The sequence below is a fragment of the Schistocerca piceifrons genome, chromosome 2, assembly GCF_021461385.2.
Source record: "Schistocerca piceifrons isolate TAMUIC-IGC-003096 chromosome 2, iqSchPice1.1, whole genome shotgun sequence".
Classification (NCBI taxonomy): Eukaryota; Metazoa; Arthropoda; class Insecta; order Orthoptera; family Acrididae; genus Schistocerca; species Schistocerca piceifrons.
This window is the reverse complement of record NC_060139.1, coordinates 1,009,492,253-1,009,513,571: the sequence shown is the minus strand read 5'-3', so window position 1 is coordinate 1,009,513,571 and position 21,319 is coordinate 1,009,492,253. Positions and strand designations below refer to the sequence as shown.

Sequence of the window (21,319 nt, the reverse complement as noted above, 5' to 3'; positions counted from 1 at the left end):
TGTGGTCTGGTTCAAATGGCTCTGAGTACTCCTGAGGTCATCAGTCCCCTAGAACTTAGAACTACGTAAATCTAACTAACCTAAGGACATCATTCCGATCGGTCGCGAAATGGAAACGACTATGAAAATCCGATAAAGCTTTGCACAGATATGTTGGGTAGTGTCTCTAGTATAACCCCAGTTAGCATCACGTCGCTCTTCTCATTTCTGAGCTCGCAGTGAGTGCGTAAAGATGTCTAGAAAATAGTGTCTGCCGCCAAGTACGAGGGCCTGGTGAGAAATTTCGCCTGAAGCTATGCAGCTAACATTACATAACTGTCGTGCTGTTTCGTCTTCACGACAATTCTCAGCCGCATTCTGCAGGGGCAATGAAGATGCTCCTGCATCGTTTTCAAATGGAAATGTTAGATTACCCACAATACAGTCCGCAATTGTCTCCCCCTGAGTTTCATCTCTGGTCACATGAACCGCTGTCTTTGAAGACAACATTTTGACACAGACAACGAGGTGTAGGCCAGCGTGGAGAATTGGCGGAAAGCACTGGCGGCTGCCTTCTATGATGAGGCTACTGAAAAGTTGGTACAACGCTATGACAAAAGTCTAAGTCAGAACGGCGACTACGTAGAGAAGTAGCTGAAAGGTGTAGCTAATTGTTACAAGTAAAACATTTCTGATGTTCACTGTGGTTTCTATTTGGCAATCAATCGGAGCTTACTTTCTGAACAGGCCTCGTACATCCATGCCCAAGGCAGGATTCTAACCTGTCACCGTAGCGGTCGCGCGGTTCCAGACTGTAGCGCCTAGAACCGCTCGGCCACAACGGCCGGCAATCTGGAAACAAATCACACACACTGGTTGCTTAATGGAGTGCACACACGTGGCTTGCTTCAGGTCACCCCATTCGCTGCCCCACTCTTCGCACGTCGGACGTGGTCACTCCTGCATTCTTGGTCTCCGGCGACTTGCTAGTTGTGGCAACCAAGTGCCTAACCGCCCAAACTTTCTTTAATGTCTCTTGGTTACTGTCGCCTTGGTTGCTAGCAACCAGCAGTGTGAGAAGCCGTAGGATGACTCTCTGAGTGCAGAGGCGGATAAGAGCGGCGCTGACGCTGTGTCCGCAGGATCGCCGAGGAGGTGGAGGCGATCGACAGCAACGACGTGGAGGGGCTGGAGGGCTTCCTGTCGCGGTACCGCAACGTGCTGCACGACAACCACTACCACCGGCTGGGCGCCAAGCACTCGCTCAGCCAGCTGTACGGCAAGGCCGAGGGCTACACCATCAACGTGCTGTCCGACGCGCAGCTCAAGCGCAAGCGCGACATCTGCACCGACATCCTCTCCGTCTTCGATGTCATCGAGCCGGGCTACTCGAGACTGCGAGGTACGTTTCCACCTCGTCCACTGCTCATACTGCGTATGCTAAACGCCGAAACCTACGTCACGTTGGAACAATAATGGACCCTACACGAAGAGTCTTGACTTCTACGCAGTAGTGCTCACAAGGGGAGGCCGCCAATTGTGAAATTCAGATTCGATTCATACTGCGCATAATAAAAGCTCATGGCCAGAGGTGTAATGTGGCAAAGCACCAAGATGCACTTCTCAGCCGTTGTCGAGAAAATCGACAGTTAAAAGAAACCGTTGTGGTGAAATACTCTCGACGATTAATAATTTTCTACAGCGTCGTGGCGCAGCGGTAAGCGCTCGGGTTCGTAATCCGAAGGTCGCCGGATCGAATCTCGCGCCATGCAATTTTTGTTTATTATTAGTTTTTTGTAATTCAAATATATATATATATATATATATATATATATATATATATATATATATAAAGTATTAATGAATTGCTTATGCATGTTGGTGAAGGCGGATCGGTCTCCAATTGTACCGCCTCCATTTTTCCGTTTTTTTTTTAACAGGGTGTACCAAAGCTCTCCCGTCCGCACTGATTTTCGACAATGTTATAAGTTGCGCTAGGGACCGCATCTACCTTCTTTCGAAGTTAGCAGGCAACTACGCTGTTATGCGGCGGCTCGTTTCGGTCCATTCAACATCTGTCATTCAAGTGTAACGAGCGAGTAACGGAGTTTATATTTCATACCTGCCACAGCAAATTTGTGTTCGTGGGGTCTCTATTCTAATTCGAACGTTTGACTTACGCTATACGTATTCGTTTCGGAATATCGTTTCTACGTCTTCCGTTAACTATACGTGGTTAACATTATGAAGACAATTAATAACATTTGTGAAATACAACTTTGTTTGCGGAAAACATAATGATGTTCGAAGTCGCCAGTTTTTCCACGACAAACGACTTTCAACAACTTATTATATGCATAATTGTTGCAACTGATTGCCGGGAATTATATATATATATATATTTGAATTACGAAAAACAAATACTAAAAAAAAAAAAAAAAAAAGGTTGCATAGAGCGAGAATCGATCCGGCGACCTTCAGATTACGAACGCGAGCGCTTACCGCTGCGCCACGACGCTGTATAAAATTGTTAATCGTAGAGAATATTTCACCGCAACGGTTTCTTTTAACTATCGATTTTCTCGACAACGGCTGAGGAGTGCATCTTGGTGCTTTGCCACATTACACCTCTGGCCATGAGCTTTTATTATGCGCAGTATGAATCGAATCTGAATTTCACAATTGGCGGCCTTCCCTTGTCAGTAACAGACCTGGACCACTCACCTCTCTGAGCGCCGCTGACAGCAGCATTAAACGTTTAAGTGCACCGTGTTTACTTCAGTAGGAGTAACTGCTACTGATAAACATTCGCGTGGTGCACATGCAGTTCATTTCCGACACTGTCCTCTCACGTCACACGATTACTACGCGACTGCGTACAACCGTGGCCGTCCCTGCGCCATCAGACTTGTGGTAAAATTAGCTACTGACAGCGTAGAACAGAAGGTGTTCCACGAATCCCATTACACACTTTCCACGTTGTAAAATTTCCCAAACAGTTTCTTCTATCGAAAAAGGCCGAAACTGGGACGCTACCTGCCGCGATATATTTCTGTATCTGTATACAACGACGTAAAAAAATCCCAACAACAAGAAATAATTAATGTAGAGCAATGAAATTTAGGGAATACATTTGTCTAGGTAACATATTCTCCCATCGGAGGTTCGAGTGCACCCACGGGCATGGGTGTGTGTGTTGTTCTTAACAGAGGTTAGTTTAAGTTAGTTTAAGTAGTGCGTGGCAACGGCCATGCCGCAGTGGCTACACCAGTTCCCATGAGATCACCGAAGTTCACAGCCGTCTGGCGTGGCCGGCACTTGGCTGGGTGACCATCCAGGCCGTCATGCGCTGTTGCCATTTTTTGGGGTGTACTCAGCCTCGTGATGCCAATCGAGGAGCTACTCGACCGAATAGTAGCGGCTCCGGTCAAAGAAAACCATGACGACTGGGAGAGCGGTGTGCTGACCACGCGCCCCTCCTATCCACATCCTCAACTGAGGATGAGACGGCGGTCGGATGGTCCCGATGGGCCACTTGTGGCCTGAAGACGGAGTGCTAAGTAGTGTGTAAGTCTAGGAACCGATGACCTCTGCAGTTTGGTCCCTTAAGAACTCACACACATTTCAACATTTTTGAGGTAACATATTTAAGTGATTAACGCTGCAAGATCACAGGTAAATGAAAGTGTCAGAAACGCCATTGCAGTTGTGAAATGCTGGTACATTTATAACCTGTATAACAACAAAAATGTTGAATGCATGCATGTAAACGTGTATGCATTGTGTTGTACAGGTGCCGGATGTCAGACTGTGATGGATTCTCATGCCAATTGCACTTGGTCGGTCAGTATAGACGCAGTCAATGCTGGTTGTGGATGACGCTGGAGTTGTCCCATATGTGCTCGATTGAAGACAGATCAGGTGATCCAGCAGGTCAAGGCAACATGTTGGGTTACAACAGTGGCATGTGGAGGAGCGTTAACCTGTTGGAAAACATCCCCTGGAGTTCCGTATATGAATGGCAGCACAACAGGTCGTATCGTCAGACAGACGTACAAGTTTGCAGTCAGGGTGCATGGGATAACCACGAAAATGCTCCTGCCGTCATACGAAACCTTGCCTTAGGCCTTAATCTCGTATGTATGTCAGTGTGTCAGTAGATTGGTTGCAGGCCCTCAACTAGCCTACTCCTAACCATAACAGGGCCATCACTGGCACAGAGGCAGAACCAGCTTTCATCAGAAAAACAACAGACTTCCACCCTGCCTACCAATGAGTTCTTGCTTGACACCACTGAAATCGCAAGCGGTGGTGGTTTGGGATCTTTGGAATGCAGTCTCCAGGGTGTCTGGCTCGGAGATGTCCTTGAAGTAACCGATTTGTAACAGTTTGTCGTGTCATTGTAATGCCAACTGCTGCTCAGATTGTTGTTGCAAACGTAGTACGATGTGCCACAGCCATTCACCGAACACGATGGTCTTCCCTTTCGGTAGTTCCGCTTGGCCGTATGGAGTCCGGACTTCTTGAGACCGCACTTTCTCGTGAGCGCCTCTGCCAACAGTCATGTACAGTGGCTACATCATTGGCAAGTCCTCCTGCAATATCGCGGAAGGAAAGTTCAGCTTCTCGTAGCCTTATTACACGACCTCGTTCAAACTCAATGATAATGGCATCTTTGTCGCCTTAAAGACATTCTTGACTAGCATCAGTTCATCATGTCCAGTCTCAAAGGTAACTAAAGCTCACGACCGTCACAGCGTGTATTTAAAGCAAACACACCGGCAGCAGTGGCCGAGCGGTTCTAGGCGCTACAGTCTGGAACCGCGCGGCCGCTACGATTGCAGGTTCGAATCCGTCCTCGGGCATGAATGTGTTTGCTGTCCTTAGGTTAGTTAGGTTTAAGTAATTCTAAGTTATAGGGGACTGATGACCTTAGAAGTTGGACTTACCTTCTAAGTGCTCAGGGCCATTTGAACAATTTTTTAAAACAAACAAGCGCTACAAACCCCACTCTTATGCGACTGGAGCAAAATGTTTGTAAACACCGTCTTTCAGTTGTAGATACACACATATCAACTTTCTTTATGTCATACAACTCCTTCTTGGTGTTCCGACTTTTTCCCCTTGTGGAACAGTCTCTTCTTTTCCACTTCTCATTCGCAACACTAAATTCAGAACACTCATTCACGCTCTGGGTTTCAAATCACTGGGAAATGTAATAAAATGAGTTCAAAAAAACCTTTGTTTTTGGCTACTAAACTGACTTTTGGTCGGTAACTGAGCTGTGACTGACACAAAAGAGAATATCTACTCACACAGAACTATATCTCAACGATGTTTTGTCGAATAGCACTCACAACAACATGTTTAGTGCGGCTCGCACTTGGCAATACTCGTTTCGACTTGTGCGTCCTCCTCAAGAGCACAGAAAAGTCAATAGTCTTTCACAGGAGATGCTAGATTAAGCGATGCAGTTTCGTTCTGAACCGTCGTAACCCATCATTTCTGTAAACCGTTGACTCTCTTTCTTGAGTAATTTTGCAAAGCCATGTTTGAGTTGAGGTCTTCTCTAGGTATAATGAACTTTCGTAGCTTGTCTGCGTCTATTTTTTAAGAGGTTCCCGGTATTTAGGATGCTTGTTCTCTACGCTCAACAGTCTTGCACATTCTATGCTCCGTGAAGCGAGCCGTGTGAATTTGCCATCAGGCTCCATTAGGGTTAAGGTCCAATATGCATCAGTGCAAGAAAATGAGCGTCGCCATGCAAGACACTGGAACGGAAACTAGAGCCCTGTGATCTGTTCAAAAGGATCCCGACATCTATTACCGCACATCAGTGTGGGATGTGTCTACCCTTAGCCTTTATGACGGCTTTAACTCTGCTGGGGACATTTTCAGCGAGGTGTCTGAATATCTGTGGAGGAATGACAGGCCATCCTCCTCAAGAGCCTAAACCAGAGATGATGGTAATGTTGGACGCTGGGGTCTGGAGTAGATTCGACGTTCTAACTCATCAAAGGGCGTCCCTTTGGATTTAGCTCGGGACTTTGGGCGAGCCAGTCCACTTCAGGTAATGTTTCTCTACACAAACACTGCTTTACGACAGGTTCAAGTTAATACTGTCATCGTCTCCGAACTATTCGTTTACTGTACCCAGTACACAATGCTGTAAAATGTTTTCGCATCCTTCCGCACTCAGCGTTTTCTCAAATTCAATGAGGGGACTGCACCACAATCACGAAAACACCCCCTTACAGTAACACCACCTCCTGCGTCCTGTTGACTCTACACATGATGGTTCCCTAGACACTCATTAAATCTAAAACCGTCTGACGGATTGCCAAGGGTATAGCGTGATTCATCACTCCAAAACACCCGTTTCTACATTACTGGCCATTAAAATTGCTACACCACGAAGATGACGTGCTACAGACGCGAAATTTAACCGACAGGAAGAAGATGCTGCAATATACAAATGATTAGCTTTTCAGAGCATTCACACAAGGTTGGCGCCGGTGGCGACACCTACAACGTGCTGACATGAGGAAAGTTTCCGACCGACTTCTCATTCACAAACAGCAGTTGACCGGCGTTGCCTGGTGAAACGTTCTTGTGATGCCTCGTGTAAGGAGGAGAAATGCGTACCATCACGTTTCCGACTTTGATAAAGGTCGGATTGTAGCCTATCGCGATTGTGGTTTATCGTATAGCGACATTGATGCTCGCTTTGGTCGAGATCCAATGAATGTTAGCAGAATACGTAATCGGTGGGTTCAGGAGGGTAATACGGAACGCCGTGCTGGATCCCAACGGCCTCGTATCACTAGCAGTCAACATGACAGGCATCTTATCCGCATGGCTGTAACGGATCGTGCAGCCGCGTCTCGATCCCTGAGTCAACAGATGGGGACGTTTGCAAGACAACAACCATCTGCACGTACAGTTCGACGACGTTTGCAGCAGCATGGACTATCAGCTCGGAGACCATGGCTGCGGTTACCCTTGACGCTGCATCACAGACAGGAGCGCCTGTGATGGTGTACTCAACGACGAACCTGGGTGCACGAATGGGAAAATGTCATTTTTCCGGATGAATCCAGGTTCTGTTTACAGCATCATGATGGTCGCATCTGTTTGGCTACATCGCGGTGAACGCACGTTGGAAGCGTGTATTCGTCATCGCCATACTGGCGTATCACCTGGCGTGATGGAATGGGGTGCCATTGGTTACACGTCTCGGTCACCTCTTGTTCGCATTGACGGTACTTTGAACAGTGAACGTTACATTTCAGATGTGTTACGACCGGTGGCTCTACCCTTCCTTCGATCCCTGCGAAACCCTACATTTCAGCAGGATAATGCACTACCGCATGTTGCAGGTCCTGTACGGGCCTTTCTGGATACAGAATATGTTCGACTGCTCCCCTGGCCAGCGCATTCTCCAGATCTCTCAGCAATTGAAAACGTCTGGTCAATGGTGGCCCAGCAACTGGCTCGTCACAATACGCCAGTCAGTACTCTTGATGAACTATGGTATCGCGTTGAAGCTGCATGGGCAGCTGTACCTATACAAGCCATGCAAGCTCTGTTTGACTCAATGCCCAGGCGTATCAAGGCCGTTATTACGGCCAGAGATGGTTGTTCTGGGTACTGATTTCTGAGGATCTATGCACCCAAATTGCGTGAAAATGTAATCACATGTCAGTTCTAGTATAATATATTTGTCAAATGAATACCCGTTAATCATCTGCAGTTCTTCTTGGTGCAGCAATTTTAATGGCCAGTAGTGTATTAGCGGACATCAGTGTGGGATAGCCTTTATGACGGCTTTAACTCTGCTCGGGACATTTTCAGCGAGGTGCCTGAATATTTGTGGAGGAATGACAGCCCTTCTTCCTCAAGAGCCTAAACCAGAGATGATGGTAATGTTGGACGCTGGGGTCTGGAGTGGACTCGACGTTCTAACTCATCCCAAGGGCGTCCCCTTGGATTTAGCTCGGGGCTCTGGACGGACCTGTCCACTTCAGGAATGTTTCTTTGCCTCACAGACACTGCTTTACAACAGGTTCAAGTTGATACTGTCATTGTCTCCGAACTATTCGTTTACTGTACCCAGCACACAATGCTGTAAAGCGTTTTCGCATCCTTCCGCACTTAGCGTTTTCTCAAATTCAATGAGGGGACTGCACCACAATCACGAAAACACCCCCTTACAGTAACACTACGTCCTGCGTCCTGTTGGCTCTACACATGATGGTTCCCCAGACACTCGCTAAGCCCAAAACCGTCTGTCGGATTGCCACAGGGTATAGTGTGATTCATCACTCCAAAACACCCGTTTTCAGTCATCCACGGCTCAGTGGCGTTGCTGTTTACACAATCTCAAGCGTCGTTTAGCACTGACTACATGTGCGTGGGGCCTATGAGGAGTTGCTCGACCATTGTATCCCACTCTTTTTTATTCCCTATGCAGAGCCATTGCACTAACTGGACTGCTGGTAGCACTTCGGACCTCATGTGTGTTCCCTTCCGCTGATTTCATGCGATTTTTTACAACCACCTTCCGCAATGCTCGACGGGCCCTTTTCGTCAGTACTTGAGGCCTGCCTGGTCTTGATTTAGCTATGACTGTTCCTTCGCGTTTCCGCGACACCATCACCCAACAGTCGACTTGGGCAGCTTAAAAAGGGCTGAAATATCCCTGAAGTATGTGTTACTCAGATTACGTCCAATGACCAGTCGACGTTCGAAGTCACTGAGCTTTATTGACTGACCAGTTCTACTGTTACTACTTCTGTACTCACAATACTCCCTGCCTCCTTTTATAATAGCATATCCGCCTCTCGTGAGGGCGGATAGTGTTTAGCCGTCATTCTTCAAGCCTGCTTAGCTTTCAGTACTTTTCCATTCCCAGGCTGAGTCTCAAGAGTTTGGTTTGGCGCCACCTCACTCCTGCATTGGCAGTTGCCTCAGAACAGAAACGCATTGTTTACTATGAACTGCAAGCAGGGCATACGCTAAACGCCGTAACCTACGTCACGTTGGAGCAATAACGGATCCTACACGAACAGTCTCGACTTCTACGCAGTAGTGCTCAGTAACAAACCTGGACCACTCACCGCTCTGAGCGCCGCTGACAGCAGCACTAAACGTTAAGTGCACCCGTGTTTACTCCAGTAGGAGTAACTGCTACTGATAAACATTCGCGCGGTGCACATGCAGTTCATTTCCGACACTGTCCTCTCACGTCACACGATTACTACGCAACTGCGTGTAGCCGACAGGAGAACAGGAACTATTCTTTACCCTCTTCAGCAGGGACTGATGTACACAACGCCTCTTTGTTTCCTGTGAGTCGTAAAATGTTCTCGATACACCTGAAGAGCAGTAAATTGGCTTTGCCATCAACAGATGTGGTTGTTTTCTCGTGGAGGGTAGGACTTGAATGTACAGTTTAGAATGAACAGCTGTCCGCACACCCTCTAGGCAGTTTTCTGTCTACAGCAAGTTTGAAAGACGAGAGTAAGGAAGGAACATTACATCCTGGACGTCCTGTTGGCATTATTAGAGCAGTATTTCAGTTTTAAGAATTTTTTGGAACATTTTCCTTAGGAAAATACCAATCGATAAAATTATATTAAAATTATTTCAATAACACAGCCTGGATGGCATGTAAGTTGTATATAATTCGTTTGGTGGCCGGATATGGTCATTTATTACATCGTTATCACACTTTTTTTTGTTCTTTGGTGACAGCACGAGCCGCTGGCGTGGAGGAAGTTGCTCTGGAGTAGTGTGGAACACTGCAATAGAGAAGAAAAGGAAGTACCAGCCTGCCACATGAAAGTATTTCATACATGGTATACGAACATGCCCAGGGTCTGCTACTAATTAATATTCATTACGTATTCTAGTTTTCCTCAATCTGATACTCAACTGATACGTTTATTTGGCGGGGTACAGGGTGAGTTGTGTTGACGAAGAATTTTTTATAAGATAGGAGGGGCGAGGGAGGAGGGAGACGGGTAGCTGCCCATCCCTGCACCTCGCTGGGTACGCCCTTGACACTATGTGTTCAAATTGCCTTCCACCGACAAGTACACGTGTATCAGACCTACGTCGTGCTGTAGTCCAGATACAATGACGTATTGCTGAAGTACTGAGTATGTTTCCCCAGGTTCCAACATACGGACATCAAGGTAATCTGCATTTTGTGCCGTGATTCATTAGACAACACTGTAAAATAGTCCTACAAATAAAAGTAATGCACGTCGGCTTCCGAATAATTGATTCCGTGACAGATGGATACGAATAGGTGAACCAATTCCCTTGTTTCCTTATTCTCTGGATCAAAATCCACTATACTTTTACTTGTAAGGTCAACTGAAAAGATTTTGTGTGCCGAATTTCAGCACAACACGCAAAGAGCCATCGTTCCCGTACTGTATAAGTCTGGGAAAACTTAGGAAATACTCGAGGGATATATCAGAATATTTGTGACTCAGTGCGAAGGCTCGTTAAAGTATCCATAAATACCAAAAGAGATCTTTTGAACATGAAATGGAGCTGCACTTTTTTCCGTGGCATTAGAAAGAACCTTGGAAGAAGAGTTCTTCATAAGTGGAATTTCAGATAGTAATAAAGTAACAGCACCGCAAACCACTCCTCCACTGCTAGCAGAAGACGCCTTGCAAATGGTTGCCCTACCGTACCAAATGTAAACAGACACAAGCGTTTATTTTATGACTACTACATCGAGTGCTGATAATGTTGTCCTTGAGCACTGATACACGCTGTAACAGAGACAAGTAAAAGCAATTTCTGGTGTGCCCCAGGAAAGTGTGCGGGGGTCTTCCTCGTTCAAATGTATGTTAATGACCTAGCAGACATTAACAGCAACCTCAAACTATAATGAAGCACAGTCCGTAAAAACCTGCAGAAATATTCAGTCAGATTGAAAATTGTTGAACTTCATATTTGTAATTATTACAGTTCTGGTGAAAGACGCAAGGAAATGTGTAGAGCCATCTCTGACAATACTAATATTCTGAATGAGAACAAAAAACAGAAACAAAAAAACATAAATTTATTACTCTTGTTATAAATCATGAAAAATCAAATTCTCTTGTATTTGACTGCGGTTATAAAAATATTTTCTACCGACACCTAATAAGTAATCCACTAATCCTGCTGTACGCAACAGACAACTTATTTCGTCTTGCCCCTACAACTGCATGAATATTCTGCATCCAACAGCATGCTAAAACAATTCAAAAGAAATACTGCGACCCATGCAGAGTGCAATGCATGGTCACAACTACTGCTACAACTACTGCCATTTTTGTATAGAAACTGAATAATCAGGAGGGTTTGGTCAACAAGCCTTAAGCAGTGTGAAACAGGAAAGAAACCAATAAAAACTTTTAATTTATTATATTCTGAATATCGATAATTTAAACACTGACAAACTTTACTCGAATCTTTCCTTTTCTTCGACAGACTGATTAGCAACAACTTTAATTATTTCACAATGTCTATAATGAATAATTATGTATCTGGTCACAACAAAGATGTGAATATTACTCTCAACGTATGCATACACAAATCTGAAAGAATCCATCCAGTGCGCAAGCAAGCAACAACTACTAGCAGTAAAAAGGCAAATTACCAAAAATCTTTCATTTATACCCAAGTCTCTTCCGGCACTACTAGCACGGTCGCGATGGGCTGCAACCTCATCTGTCACTGACTACTCTCAACAACTGTTCGCTCGCTACCATTTGCGATAATAATATCTCAGATTCAGAGTCTGTGTATGCAGAATCAGTGACAAACTTTCCAAAGAAGTATTAAGTCCAACCTTCATAACCCCACACTCACTTTTAAGAAACGCAAAATTCTTACATAATAAAACTGAGAAAAACAGCATCAGATGTTCTACAAAATTAGTAAAATACATAAACATAAGCATAAGATTACACAAGTTATGCACATAATAGGAAATTGAAAAGCTTACAGCATAGTCAAGGAAAATAACAAACAAGTATCATCTTGTGCATGTAAGCACTCATATCCACATGATATTGACAGTACTTCATTTGGTAGGATAACAAAATATTATTCATAGTTCTTGCTGAGATAAAAATATTACATAGAATTGCAAATTGTGCAAAGAGAAAGAAAATGAGTATACAAGTATCATTAGTGCAGGAAAGCACTATATCTGCATGACATTGGCGTTAGTTCATTTGACAAGATAACAAAATTTTACTTCTCTTTTAAGTTCATTTTCTATCATCACAAGCCTTTAAAATGAATGTGAATGACTATGAGAAAGATAAGAGTTATCAGTATCTGTTATGTGACATACAGTGGCTTAATCGACAGGTACCACAAATTTCCTAAGAAACAACATTACAATACCATGCAAAAAGTAATTTGAAGATTTAGTTGACAAAGAAAGAGCAAAAAATTGCAATGATCGACAGACGAGATTAGTTGTTTTGTACATCAAGACGCACTCTGTGCTGAATTTGCAGGCATGGAGCACTGATGAAATTGGTGGTACTAATAGTAAATTTTCTGATGTCACACGCATTATTCCACTGTCAGTTGCAACGGTTTCCCATGAAACTGACAGAAAAGTATGGAAGCTTTATATATTACTGCAAAGTACGTTGGTTAAGTCAGGAGACATGCCTGGAATGACTTTTCGATTTAGACCCCGCTGTTGTTGAATTTATGATGGAGAAAGTAGAGCAGGAACGAAAACTATAACATCCGAAATGGACCGCTGACCTCTTATTTTAAGTGGACTGGACTGCACATTGATCACAGTAAAACATTGTAAGATGAAAAACAACTTGTTTCTGATTTGATTGTGATGCATTTAAAAAGAAAATCGTGGTGTAAAAGGGACAAATTCTGACAAAAGAAACTTCTCCATTTCCCTAAGTCCTAAGAAAAAGCGAATTTTAAAAAAATTCGTTGTTGACTATGAAAGAAATACAAGGATACTTTTCTAAACGTTTTGTTTTTGGTATTTCAGTTGAAAGTGCCCCTGTGCATGTACAGATGGAACTGATTGCTCTCTATTGTAATCCCCATTAAAAAGACCATTTCTTTTGCATTAAAACTCTTGGAAGCCCACATAGTTTTCTTCAAGAAGACTTTTCACATCTACATAACCAGTGTGGTGAAATATTTCAATGAACATATGTATGTGAAAAGATTTTTTCGGTTATGGGGCTAAAGAAGTTACAATTACATGGTAACCTGAGTGACAAAATCTGTGGAATTGACTGTGCCTATCCATATGCAGACGGTTTATACCAGATAAAATTTTTATTGTGTCTTCAGCGCTCCAAAAAATAATTAACGAACAAAAACGTTTGTTTTGTGAGTGATCTACATTGTTGAGAAATGTGAAACATAAAATCAAGTCATATGCAATGTGGTTGCATTGCCATTTAAATGCAACACGTTTCCAGTTTTCCCTCTTCCCCTTCCTCTCACTCAGAAAGTACGGCATGGTGGTGGGGGAAGTGTGTAGCAAGGCTAAGCACTAGGGCACTCACTCCAAGGCACAGTTCGCTTCCGAATTCATGGCTGCTTCTGCTGTACGGACACTGGAGGAGGATTTCCACTGGATTGGTGTTTATAAAGTGTGCACTGCTTGTTGCAGGTCCTCAACTCACATAACCTGTGATGTGTGCCCACAGGTATCGTGCTGTACGAGCTACATGCACCCATCATGATCCTGGCAACGCGGCGCTTCGAGGCTCGCACGATCGGCAAGCGGGAGCTGGGCCGTGACCTCAAGAAGGTGGTACGCTGCCTGGAGGAAGCCAGCCTCATCCTCGGCTTCGAGCCTGAGGGATCCTCGGAAGCGCTGATGGCCGCCGCCGCCAGAGACGCACTCGACCGCCTCAGGGACTGGCAGACCGTCATCGGCAAGCTCAACGCGTAGCTCGGTGGGCAGCATTGAACACGATGGCAGGGAAGCGAGCCACCACCACCATGTTCTCAGGACAACTGGCTTGGCTCGAGAGAGCTGGAGACGATCGCTGTTTTATAGTTCACACAGCTCTCGTTCTACCAAAGATTTCCGCTGCTGAACAAATACTTGGATACAACCACAGGCTTATATTTTGCAGTCTGAATATGTGGCACTTTCAGTATAACCAGAAAATGAAACTGTCACCAAAATGAGGTGGAACATCATTTTTTTTTACTAGCTGAGCCCTTAAGTCATGTATATTATAGAAAAACCAAAGAAAAAATTTAGAATGGCCCATGTTAAATGCCATAAACACACACACACACACAAACACACACACACACACACACATATATATATATATATATATATATATATATATATATATATATTCATTTTCTCGTAAACACACGAACTATAGATTATTTTCACATAAATAGTGATAATATATTGAAAAAAACACAGTGAATCTTAAAAACTTAAACTATCAGTTAGTTTCTTATGAACCAAATTCGTATTTAGTTTGTGTGCAGAGCCATTACCCTGGCATTCCACCAGCATTAGTTTGGCTGTAGTTGCCTGACGTTCCAAATAGACTGATACTTTGTCCAGCTGCTTTGTTCTCTCTGTAGGTGTCTTGTCTTCAGATTGAGCACCAACATCGACAACTAACCCATTATCATTATCGCTATTGTCTGCAGACGAACAAAAGGAGAAATTTTCATCATTAGAAATCAGACTATAGTCAGTATCATTCTCATTTCGAAGCAACTCATTTGTATCATATGTCAGGATTCAGGGATGTTTACAAATTTTTCAGCAGACTGTGACTGGTCGACATAGTCGCCAGTTTCTTTATTCGATGGGCAATGGCAGTCCACATATCTTTCCAATACCTCATGATTGTTGGTTTGTGAAGATGATCCCACACAGATGTAGTCATATAAATGACGTCTTTCGCATTAATTGATTTCAAAACTATTATCACACCATTTTCCCCCTCTTCTTCAACAATATTGCATAATATCTGTCTCTTACACATATGTTTAACATTTTCCTGATATTTTTTTTCAGTTGATTGCAACAGTCCCATCACTTTAGGTGGTAAAAATTTCACTTTGATGCAGCCACTGACCAGTTCTTCTACATCTGACTGAGAGAGAGCAACGTCAATGAGTAATTAGCTCTTCATTGTCAGAATCAACCATCTTGTTACACACGACACAAATTCTTCACAGAACCACTTTTTCTAAAGCAACCATCCATCGACACATTCTTTTTTAGGGGGGGAGGGGAGGGGCAACTAAGAAAGTGGCAAAGGTAAATGTGGTCTTCAGGAAAACAAGCCTAGTCTTTAATAGGCTGGCACAGTGGTTCCAAATCAAGAGCTGTAAAAGAATCCAGGGACAGTAATTCGCCCTGTCTCTTCCCCTACTCTTTCATATACTTCTGACAGACTGCAAGTTTGTTGCAAATGGCAAAAAAAAAATCGAAAGTAGCTAACACATCACTACAGCACCATCAAATGAAAAGGCAGTTATCACACATTATTGTTATGTGAGGCAATTGTTATTCTTCTGATCTGTTAGGATGTGAGAAATTATCTTAAACTTTATGCGATCATCTTTTGTGAGGTTTTGCACTTTGTTAACCAATAATATAGCAATAAATTTCAAAATGTGAAACCTGGAGAAGTCCTAATGTGCTATATGATTTCATGTGGTACCAGTCTCTATTGAAATGTCATTTAAGTTTAATTTTCTCCAGACAGCTAACTCTGTTCAAAAAGGACATTTATCTTGCAAAATTTAAATACTGGTCCAGGTTTTCCACTTCTTCCTTAGAAACGCCTTGAACTGTAAGTGTGAATTACTTCCAGAGAACCTAATATGACTAAGGTTTCTTTTTCAGTCTGTCTTAGAACAATCAGTTTCCATACAGCAAGGGAACATTACACCTTTAAATCAATGCCTTGTTAGGTTTTTGTTTCATTTTATATATCCAGCTGTTAGCAATGGTGTATGAGGGTACAATTTTTTTCTGAACATGCCTCTATTGTGTCATACTGCATAAATGAACATCAAACTTTATCTCTCTTTTTGTCTGCATCTTACCCACACCTAAAATTTAAATGACAAAGATCTTCTCTCTCATTGTGACTGTGTAGTCATTGAAAAGCTTAATTCCTTATTTTTCCTGACATGAACACATGAAAATAGCAAAATTCATAGTGTGGTTATCATTAAATGAATAACAGCGATGGTTGTGCATGACAGTGGCCTAGTGACTAGTCGATTCTGTGATGAATCAAATTAGATTTGATGAACAGGATGAACTATTTTGTTGTAAAAGAAATATATTCTAAACAAAAGATATTCATTACACTCTATTCACAGGACTGTGGGATGAAAAGTATTACAACAATATTTATGGACATCGTTACATCTGCTTGGCAAGTCATGCCATATTCTTTTCTAGAGGTGATAGGGATGCAAAACATATTTTTGTAAGACTTATTGAAGAAAAATACATTGCATTTTCCAAGATGGTGCTCACATGAGATATGAATTACTTGATCTCAGTGAAGAGCAAGAATATGCTCCCTTATCAACTGAAAATAACTTACCTAATTTCGAATAGAATGCTTCTATTTGTATTGACTAATTTACTGTCTGGGAACCTGAAGATATGTACTTAGTAATACTAATCAGTGTCCATTATACATTTTGCGTATCTAAACGTCCAGTGTTGAAAAGTAATAAAACTGAGTACCAAGTTGTTTTAATCTCCAGCATTTATAACAGTGATATTCCTTTACACCTTCATGTTAACAAGTACCATATAAGATGTCTAAACAAAACAAAAAACACAAAAGAATTTCATAATGCCAAAATGGATGTTGTGACAGATAATGCTGTAAAATAATCAATTGTGGATTCAAATGTGAATGTTATTTTGAACACCATCCTGTGCACTAAAAACTCAATGGTTGAATTTTTATTTGACATCTGCCTATTCCTGAGATTTTTGTACTTGTAGATGTAAGAGCAAGCTGAAAAAGTTCTCCACTTATCCAGAGATGACACTGATATCAACACAATTTTGGTGTTGTTTGTGTGGCTTTTTAAAGCAAATGTATTGTATGAATTCATTTAAATTTGTAAGCTGACATAAGGTGATGTCATAATTATGGGGGCCGTTCAATAAATAATAATCATAATTTTTTTTGACAACATACATTTACCTACATACCTAATTTTGATAGTCCTTCTCAAAGTAGTCTCCCATGAATGTGATGCACTGTGTTTCTGCTGGAAACCATTATTTGAGAGATCCTTCAAAGTCACCTCTGCAGCCTTCACCACTGCTTCTGACGATTGATAATGCCTCCCACGAAGGCGTTTCTTCATGTTAGGGAGTAGAAAAGAGTCACATGGGGCTAAACACGGACTATAGGGAGGGTGATGGATGCACTTCACATTGATTTTTGCTAGATATTCAGCAACAACATTGGCAATACGCGGCTGCGCATTATAGTAGTGCTGCATCCAGCCTGCTTCACGGAAATGAGGTCTTTTGCGCCTGATACGTACTTGCAACGTTTTCAGGACATCCCTGTAGTATTGTCCAGTTACTGATACGTGTGCAGATACAACATGCTGATAAACCATTCCATAATTATCAAAGAATGATATGACCATAACTTTCCCAGCAGAAACCACCACTTTTGCTTTTTTGAGGATTGGTGATGAAGGATATTTCCAAACTGTGCTTTGCTGTTTGCTTCCTCTAACATAAACTGTAACTGCATACAGACCTGCATGCGAATGTCCTTTTGTTCGGGAATCAACATTCTTGGTACCCACCACGCACAAACACGTATCACGTGTAATTTTTCTGTCACCAACGTCTGGGTGGCACTCAATGAAATGTTCAGTACTTCAGAAAGTAATCTTAAGGTAATTCGTCGATCCTCTCTCACAATTACAGCAGCAGTGTTGATGTTTTCTTCTGTAAGAGCAGTAACTGGAACACTGGGTCCACCTTTGTTTCAAATTGACTGCCTCCACTCTTTAAACATTTTAAACCACCTTCGAGCTGTGCTGTAGGGAAGAACAGACTCTCCATAGGCCTCCTGTAACATCGTATAGGCCTCAGCTGAAGATTTGTTGAGACAGAAGCAGAATTTCAAAGCTGCATACTGTTCCTCGTGTGTTACCCACATTGCAGTGGCAGGAGTTACTGAATATGTCTGACCTTGCGTGCCTCTCACAGGCGGGAACCAGGAGTCCCAACAATGAAACTACTACAGCATATTTATTACACATTCAGCTAACAGAATATCATAAGGTTAAATTTTAGCGTGAGAAATTATGACCATAAAAAATTATGATCATTCTTTATTGAACAGCCCTCATATAATTATAAGCTTTCTACTGTTCCAGCAGAATATTATCTAATGGCTAAAATTTTGATCCTGCTGACTCATTTCCAACAATTAAGCAACAGATATCTAAATTCAAAGCTAGCAATATTTCTCTTCAAGATTTTCAACATGAAGAATTTCCCAAACTTTCCACCACAGATGGAAGTACCAAAAAGTGCACAATCTGATATTGAATGAGCAGTGAGTATAAGTGTATCACAATGCTGAATCCGTAAGTATATCAGAAGAGAAAGTAAAGTAAATTTTAAAGGAGTAGTTAACTGTGAGACAAGTTTATGCAAGGTGAGTGACATTGTGGTATGCTGAGCAGTGGTAAATTGCTAAACTAATTTCCCAGGAATGTGTAGACCATTTAAAAAGAATCCAGACTGATTTTGTGTTCGTCTCTATTACTAACAAGAAGAGGACCCCAGTGGTTGGATCGATTTTATGCAACCACTTATATGGTAGTGTAGTTTGGGACCTCAGGTATCACATGCCAAAGCCATTCACCCTGGTGGGCCTTCGTTTACTAGTAAATGATGAAAAAAATTTAGCCTGGTACTCTAGAGCATTATAATTAACAGTATTATTCCGACTGCCGTTGTAGAAAAACTGGTAGCATACTATTATTGTACACTGACGAAACGTGTTGCCAAATTATTCCAAGGAGACATGTACAAAACAGTAAACGGAAAGGTACCGACAAATCAAAGACTGGTGGAGATAAAACTCGTCGCAACTGAAAGTGTGACATATGTGCCTTGACAGACACCCTCGAGCAATGACACCAGGAAAGCATGCCAGCAAATGATAGTTCCCTTCAACAGAACAGCGCCGGGAAGGATCGTAGTGGAAGTAATCACTGTCCCAACTGTTCCGACGATCCAAGAGATTGTCGACTCTCAGCACACACCATCGTAGCGAGGTAGCAGCACGACCACCTGGCCTACCTGATGGACCTCTGAGAGGAGAATAAGAGGACACAACAGTACAGGAGCTACCATTACAGCTTCAGAAACTTCCTCCAAATTCCGTTGCAGACAGCAATCGGCATTGACAATCAGCACAGCCACTAGCCATCCCACCACAATCATCCTAAGACAGAAGCGTGCAGTGACAAGTAAAAAACTGCAATAGAAAAAAAAATTATTTCTCCTCTCACCCCAGATCGTTTACCTTCATCAAGTATAACAACGTGAAGCGCTCTTCATAGAGAAGTTAGTGATTACAAAGTGTGCTCCCTCTAGAACATTGCTCATCTCCATAATTTCAAATCAGAGTCCAAAGTACTTCCAAAGGTACTACCAGTGTTTCTAAATGTGTCAAATGCTGCAATGTGATGCTTGTCCACACAATAAAACACACTCCCATGCCGGAAATAAGCACATGGCAAATTCCAAGCTCTTCCTTTTTTGTGTGTGTTAGAAATGCATCCTTTCCTTCCTCTCATGCAGTGTCGCATCTGATCCAGCTGCAATTGATTTTATGCTTTATATTGCGACAGCATAAATGCTTCACTTAGTGATAAGATCTGCACCTCATATACCAAGAAAAAAAAGGAATTCTTTTTCTATTACTTCTCCTTCTCTTCACTTCACTATTACATATAAAATTTTGAATTGTATTTTTGGTTATAGGCTTTACTATGTATACTTTACAATGTATAGTCCCATTCTCCTCTCTGCTTGTTGTATATTGCGGTATCGTCTTTCAGTTTATGTTATTGTTTGTACTACATGCGAACATTTTCTTCCACCGGTCTGCTCCATCTGTCATAATAATGTTTCTCTCATACTTCCCAACTAACAGTGCTGCCTAAAGAACATAAATCAGATCACCATGCACACTGTGCCTGTGGCATCATAAAGTGCATCACACATACTATAGCTCAATTCAATGATCATTGATGTGTTGACATTAGACATACGTTTCTTATGACTGTCCTGTTGTGATTTATCTGCAAAAATACGAAAAATGGCCATGGAAACAGACTTGAGGAAGAAAATTGTAGGAAGATCAAAAAGAAATGGAATGTAAAGCCGAAAACTTCTAAAAATGACAGTAAATGTGTACCAGCTTGATAAATCTACAACTCTGATGTATATTCAAATGTTCAGAATTTATCGTTGTTATTAAATTTTAAATAAATATATATAGTGAAAAAAGTTTGTGGGTTCAAAACCTGTTATATTTGTTTAAATTTTTTAATTTTTTTTCGAAATGTCTTGTATCGTTACTTTTCTTCAGTTTGGTTCAAACATGATATATTTTAAAGTTTCTAATCCCTTGTCACCTCATTTTAACCATTGTATTAACTTTTTCATTTGTTCTAATATTGTCTTCCTGTCACTCTTTTTTCATTTGGAATCTGTCCATCTTGGTTAAAGCGTTTTTTCATTCATATATTGCAATATTTAACCATTTAAAAATACCGATCATGCGACTAGACAGTAAAAACGAAATACAGGGTTATTACAAATGATTGAAGCGATTTCACAGCTCTACAATAACTTTATTATTTGAGATATTTTCACAATGCTTTGCACACACATACAAAAACTCAAGAAGTCTTTTTAGGCATTCACAAATGATCGATATGTGCCCCTTTAGTGATTCGGCAGACATCAAGCCGATTATCAAGTTCCTCCCACACTCGGCGCAGCGTGCCCCATCAATGAGTTCGAAAGCATCGTTGATGCGAGCTCGCAGTTCTGGCACGTTTCCTGGTAGAGGAGGTTTAAACACTGAATCTTTCACATAACCCCACAGAAAGAAATCGCATGGGGTTAAATCGGGAGAGCGTGGAGGGCATGACATGAATTGCTGATCATGATCTCCACCACGACCGATCCATCGGTTTTCCAATCTCCTGTTTAAGAAATGCCGAACATCATGATGGAAGTGCGGTGGAG

General features: G+C 42.2%; 1 protein-coding gene across 1 annotated transcript in view; it reads left to right on the top strand.

Annotated features, from left to right (window-relative positions):
• The window catches only part of LOC124777099 (SET domain-containing protein SmydA-8-like), a 302,158-nt gene extending 281,660 nt beyond the window's left edge, over positions 1-20,498 (top strand). Inside the window, exons 7-8 of the mRNA XM_047252380.1 lie at positions 1,122-1,381; positions 13,701-20,498. Of these exons, the coding sequence (XP_047108336.1) occupies positions 1,122-1,381; positions 13,701-13,948 (508 nt within the window). The 3' untranslated portion in view covers positions 13,949-20,498. The remainder of the gene's footprint in view (positions 1-1,121; positions 1,382-13,700) is intronic.
• Positions 20,499-21,319: the final 821 nt, after the last annotated feature.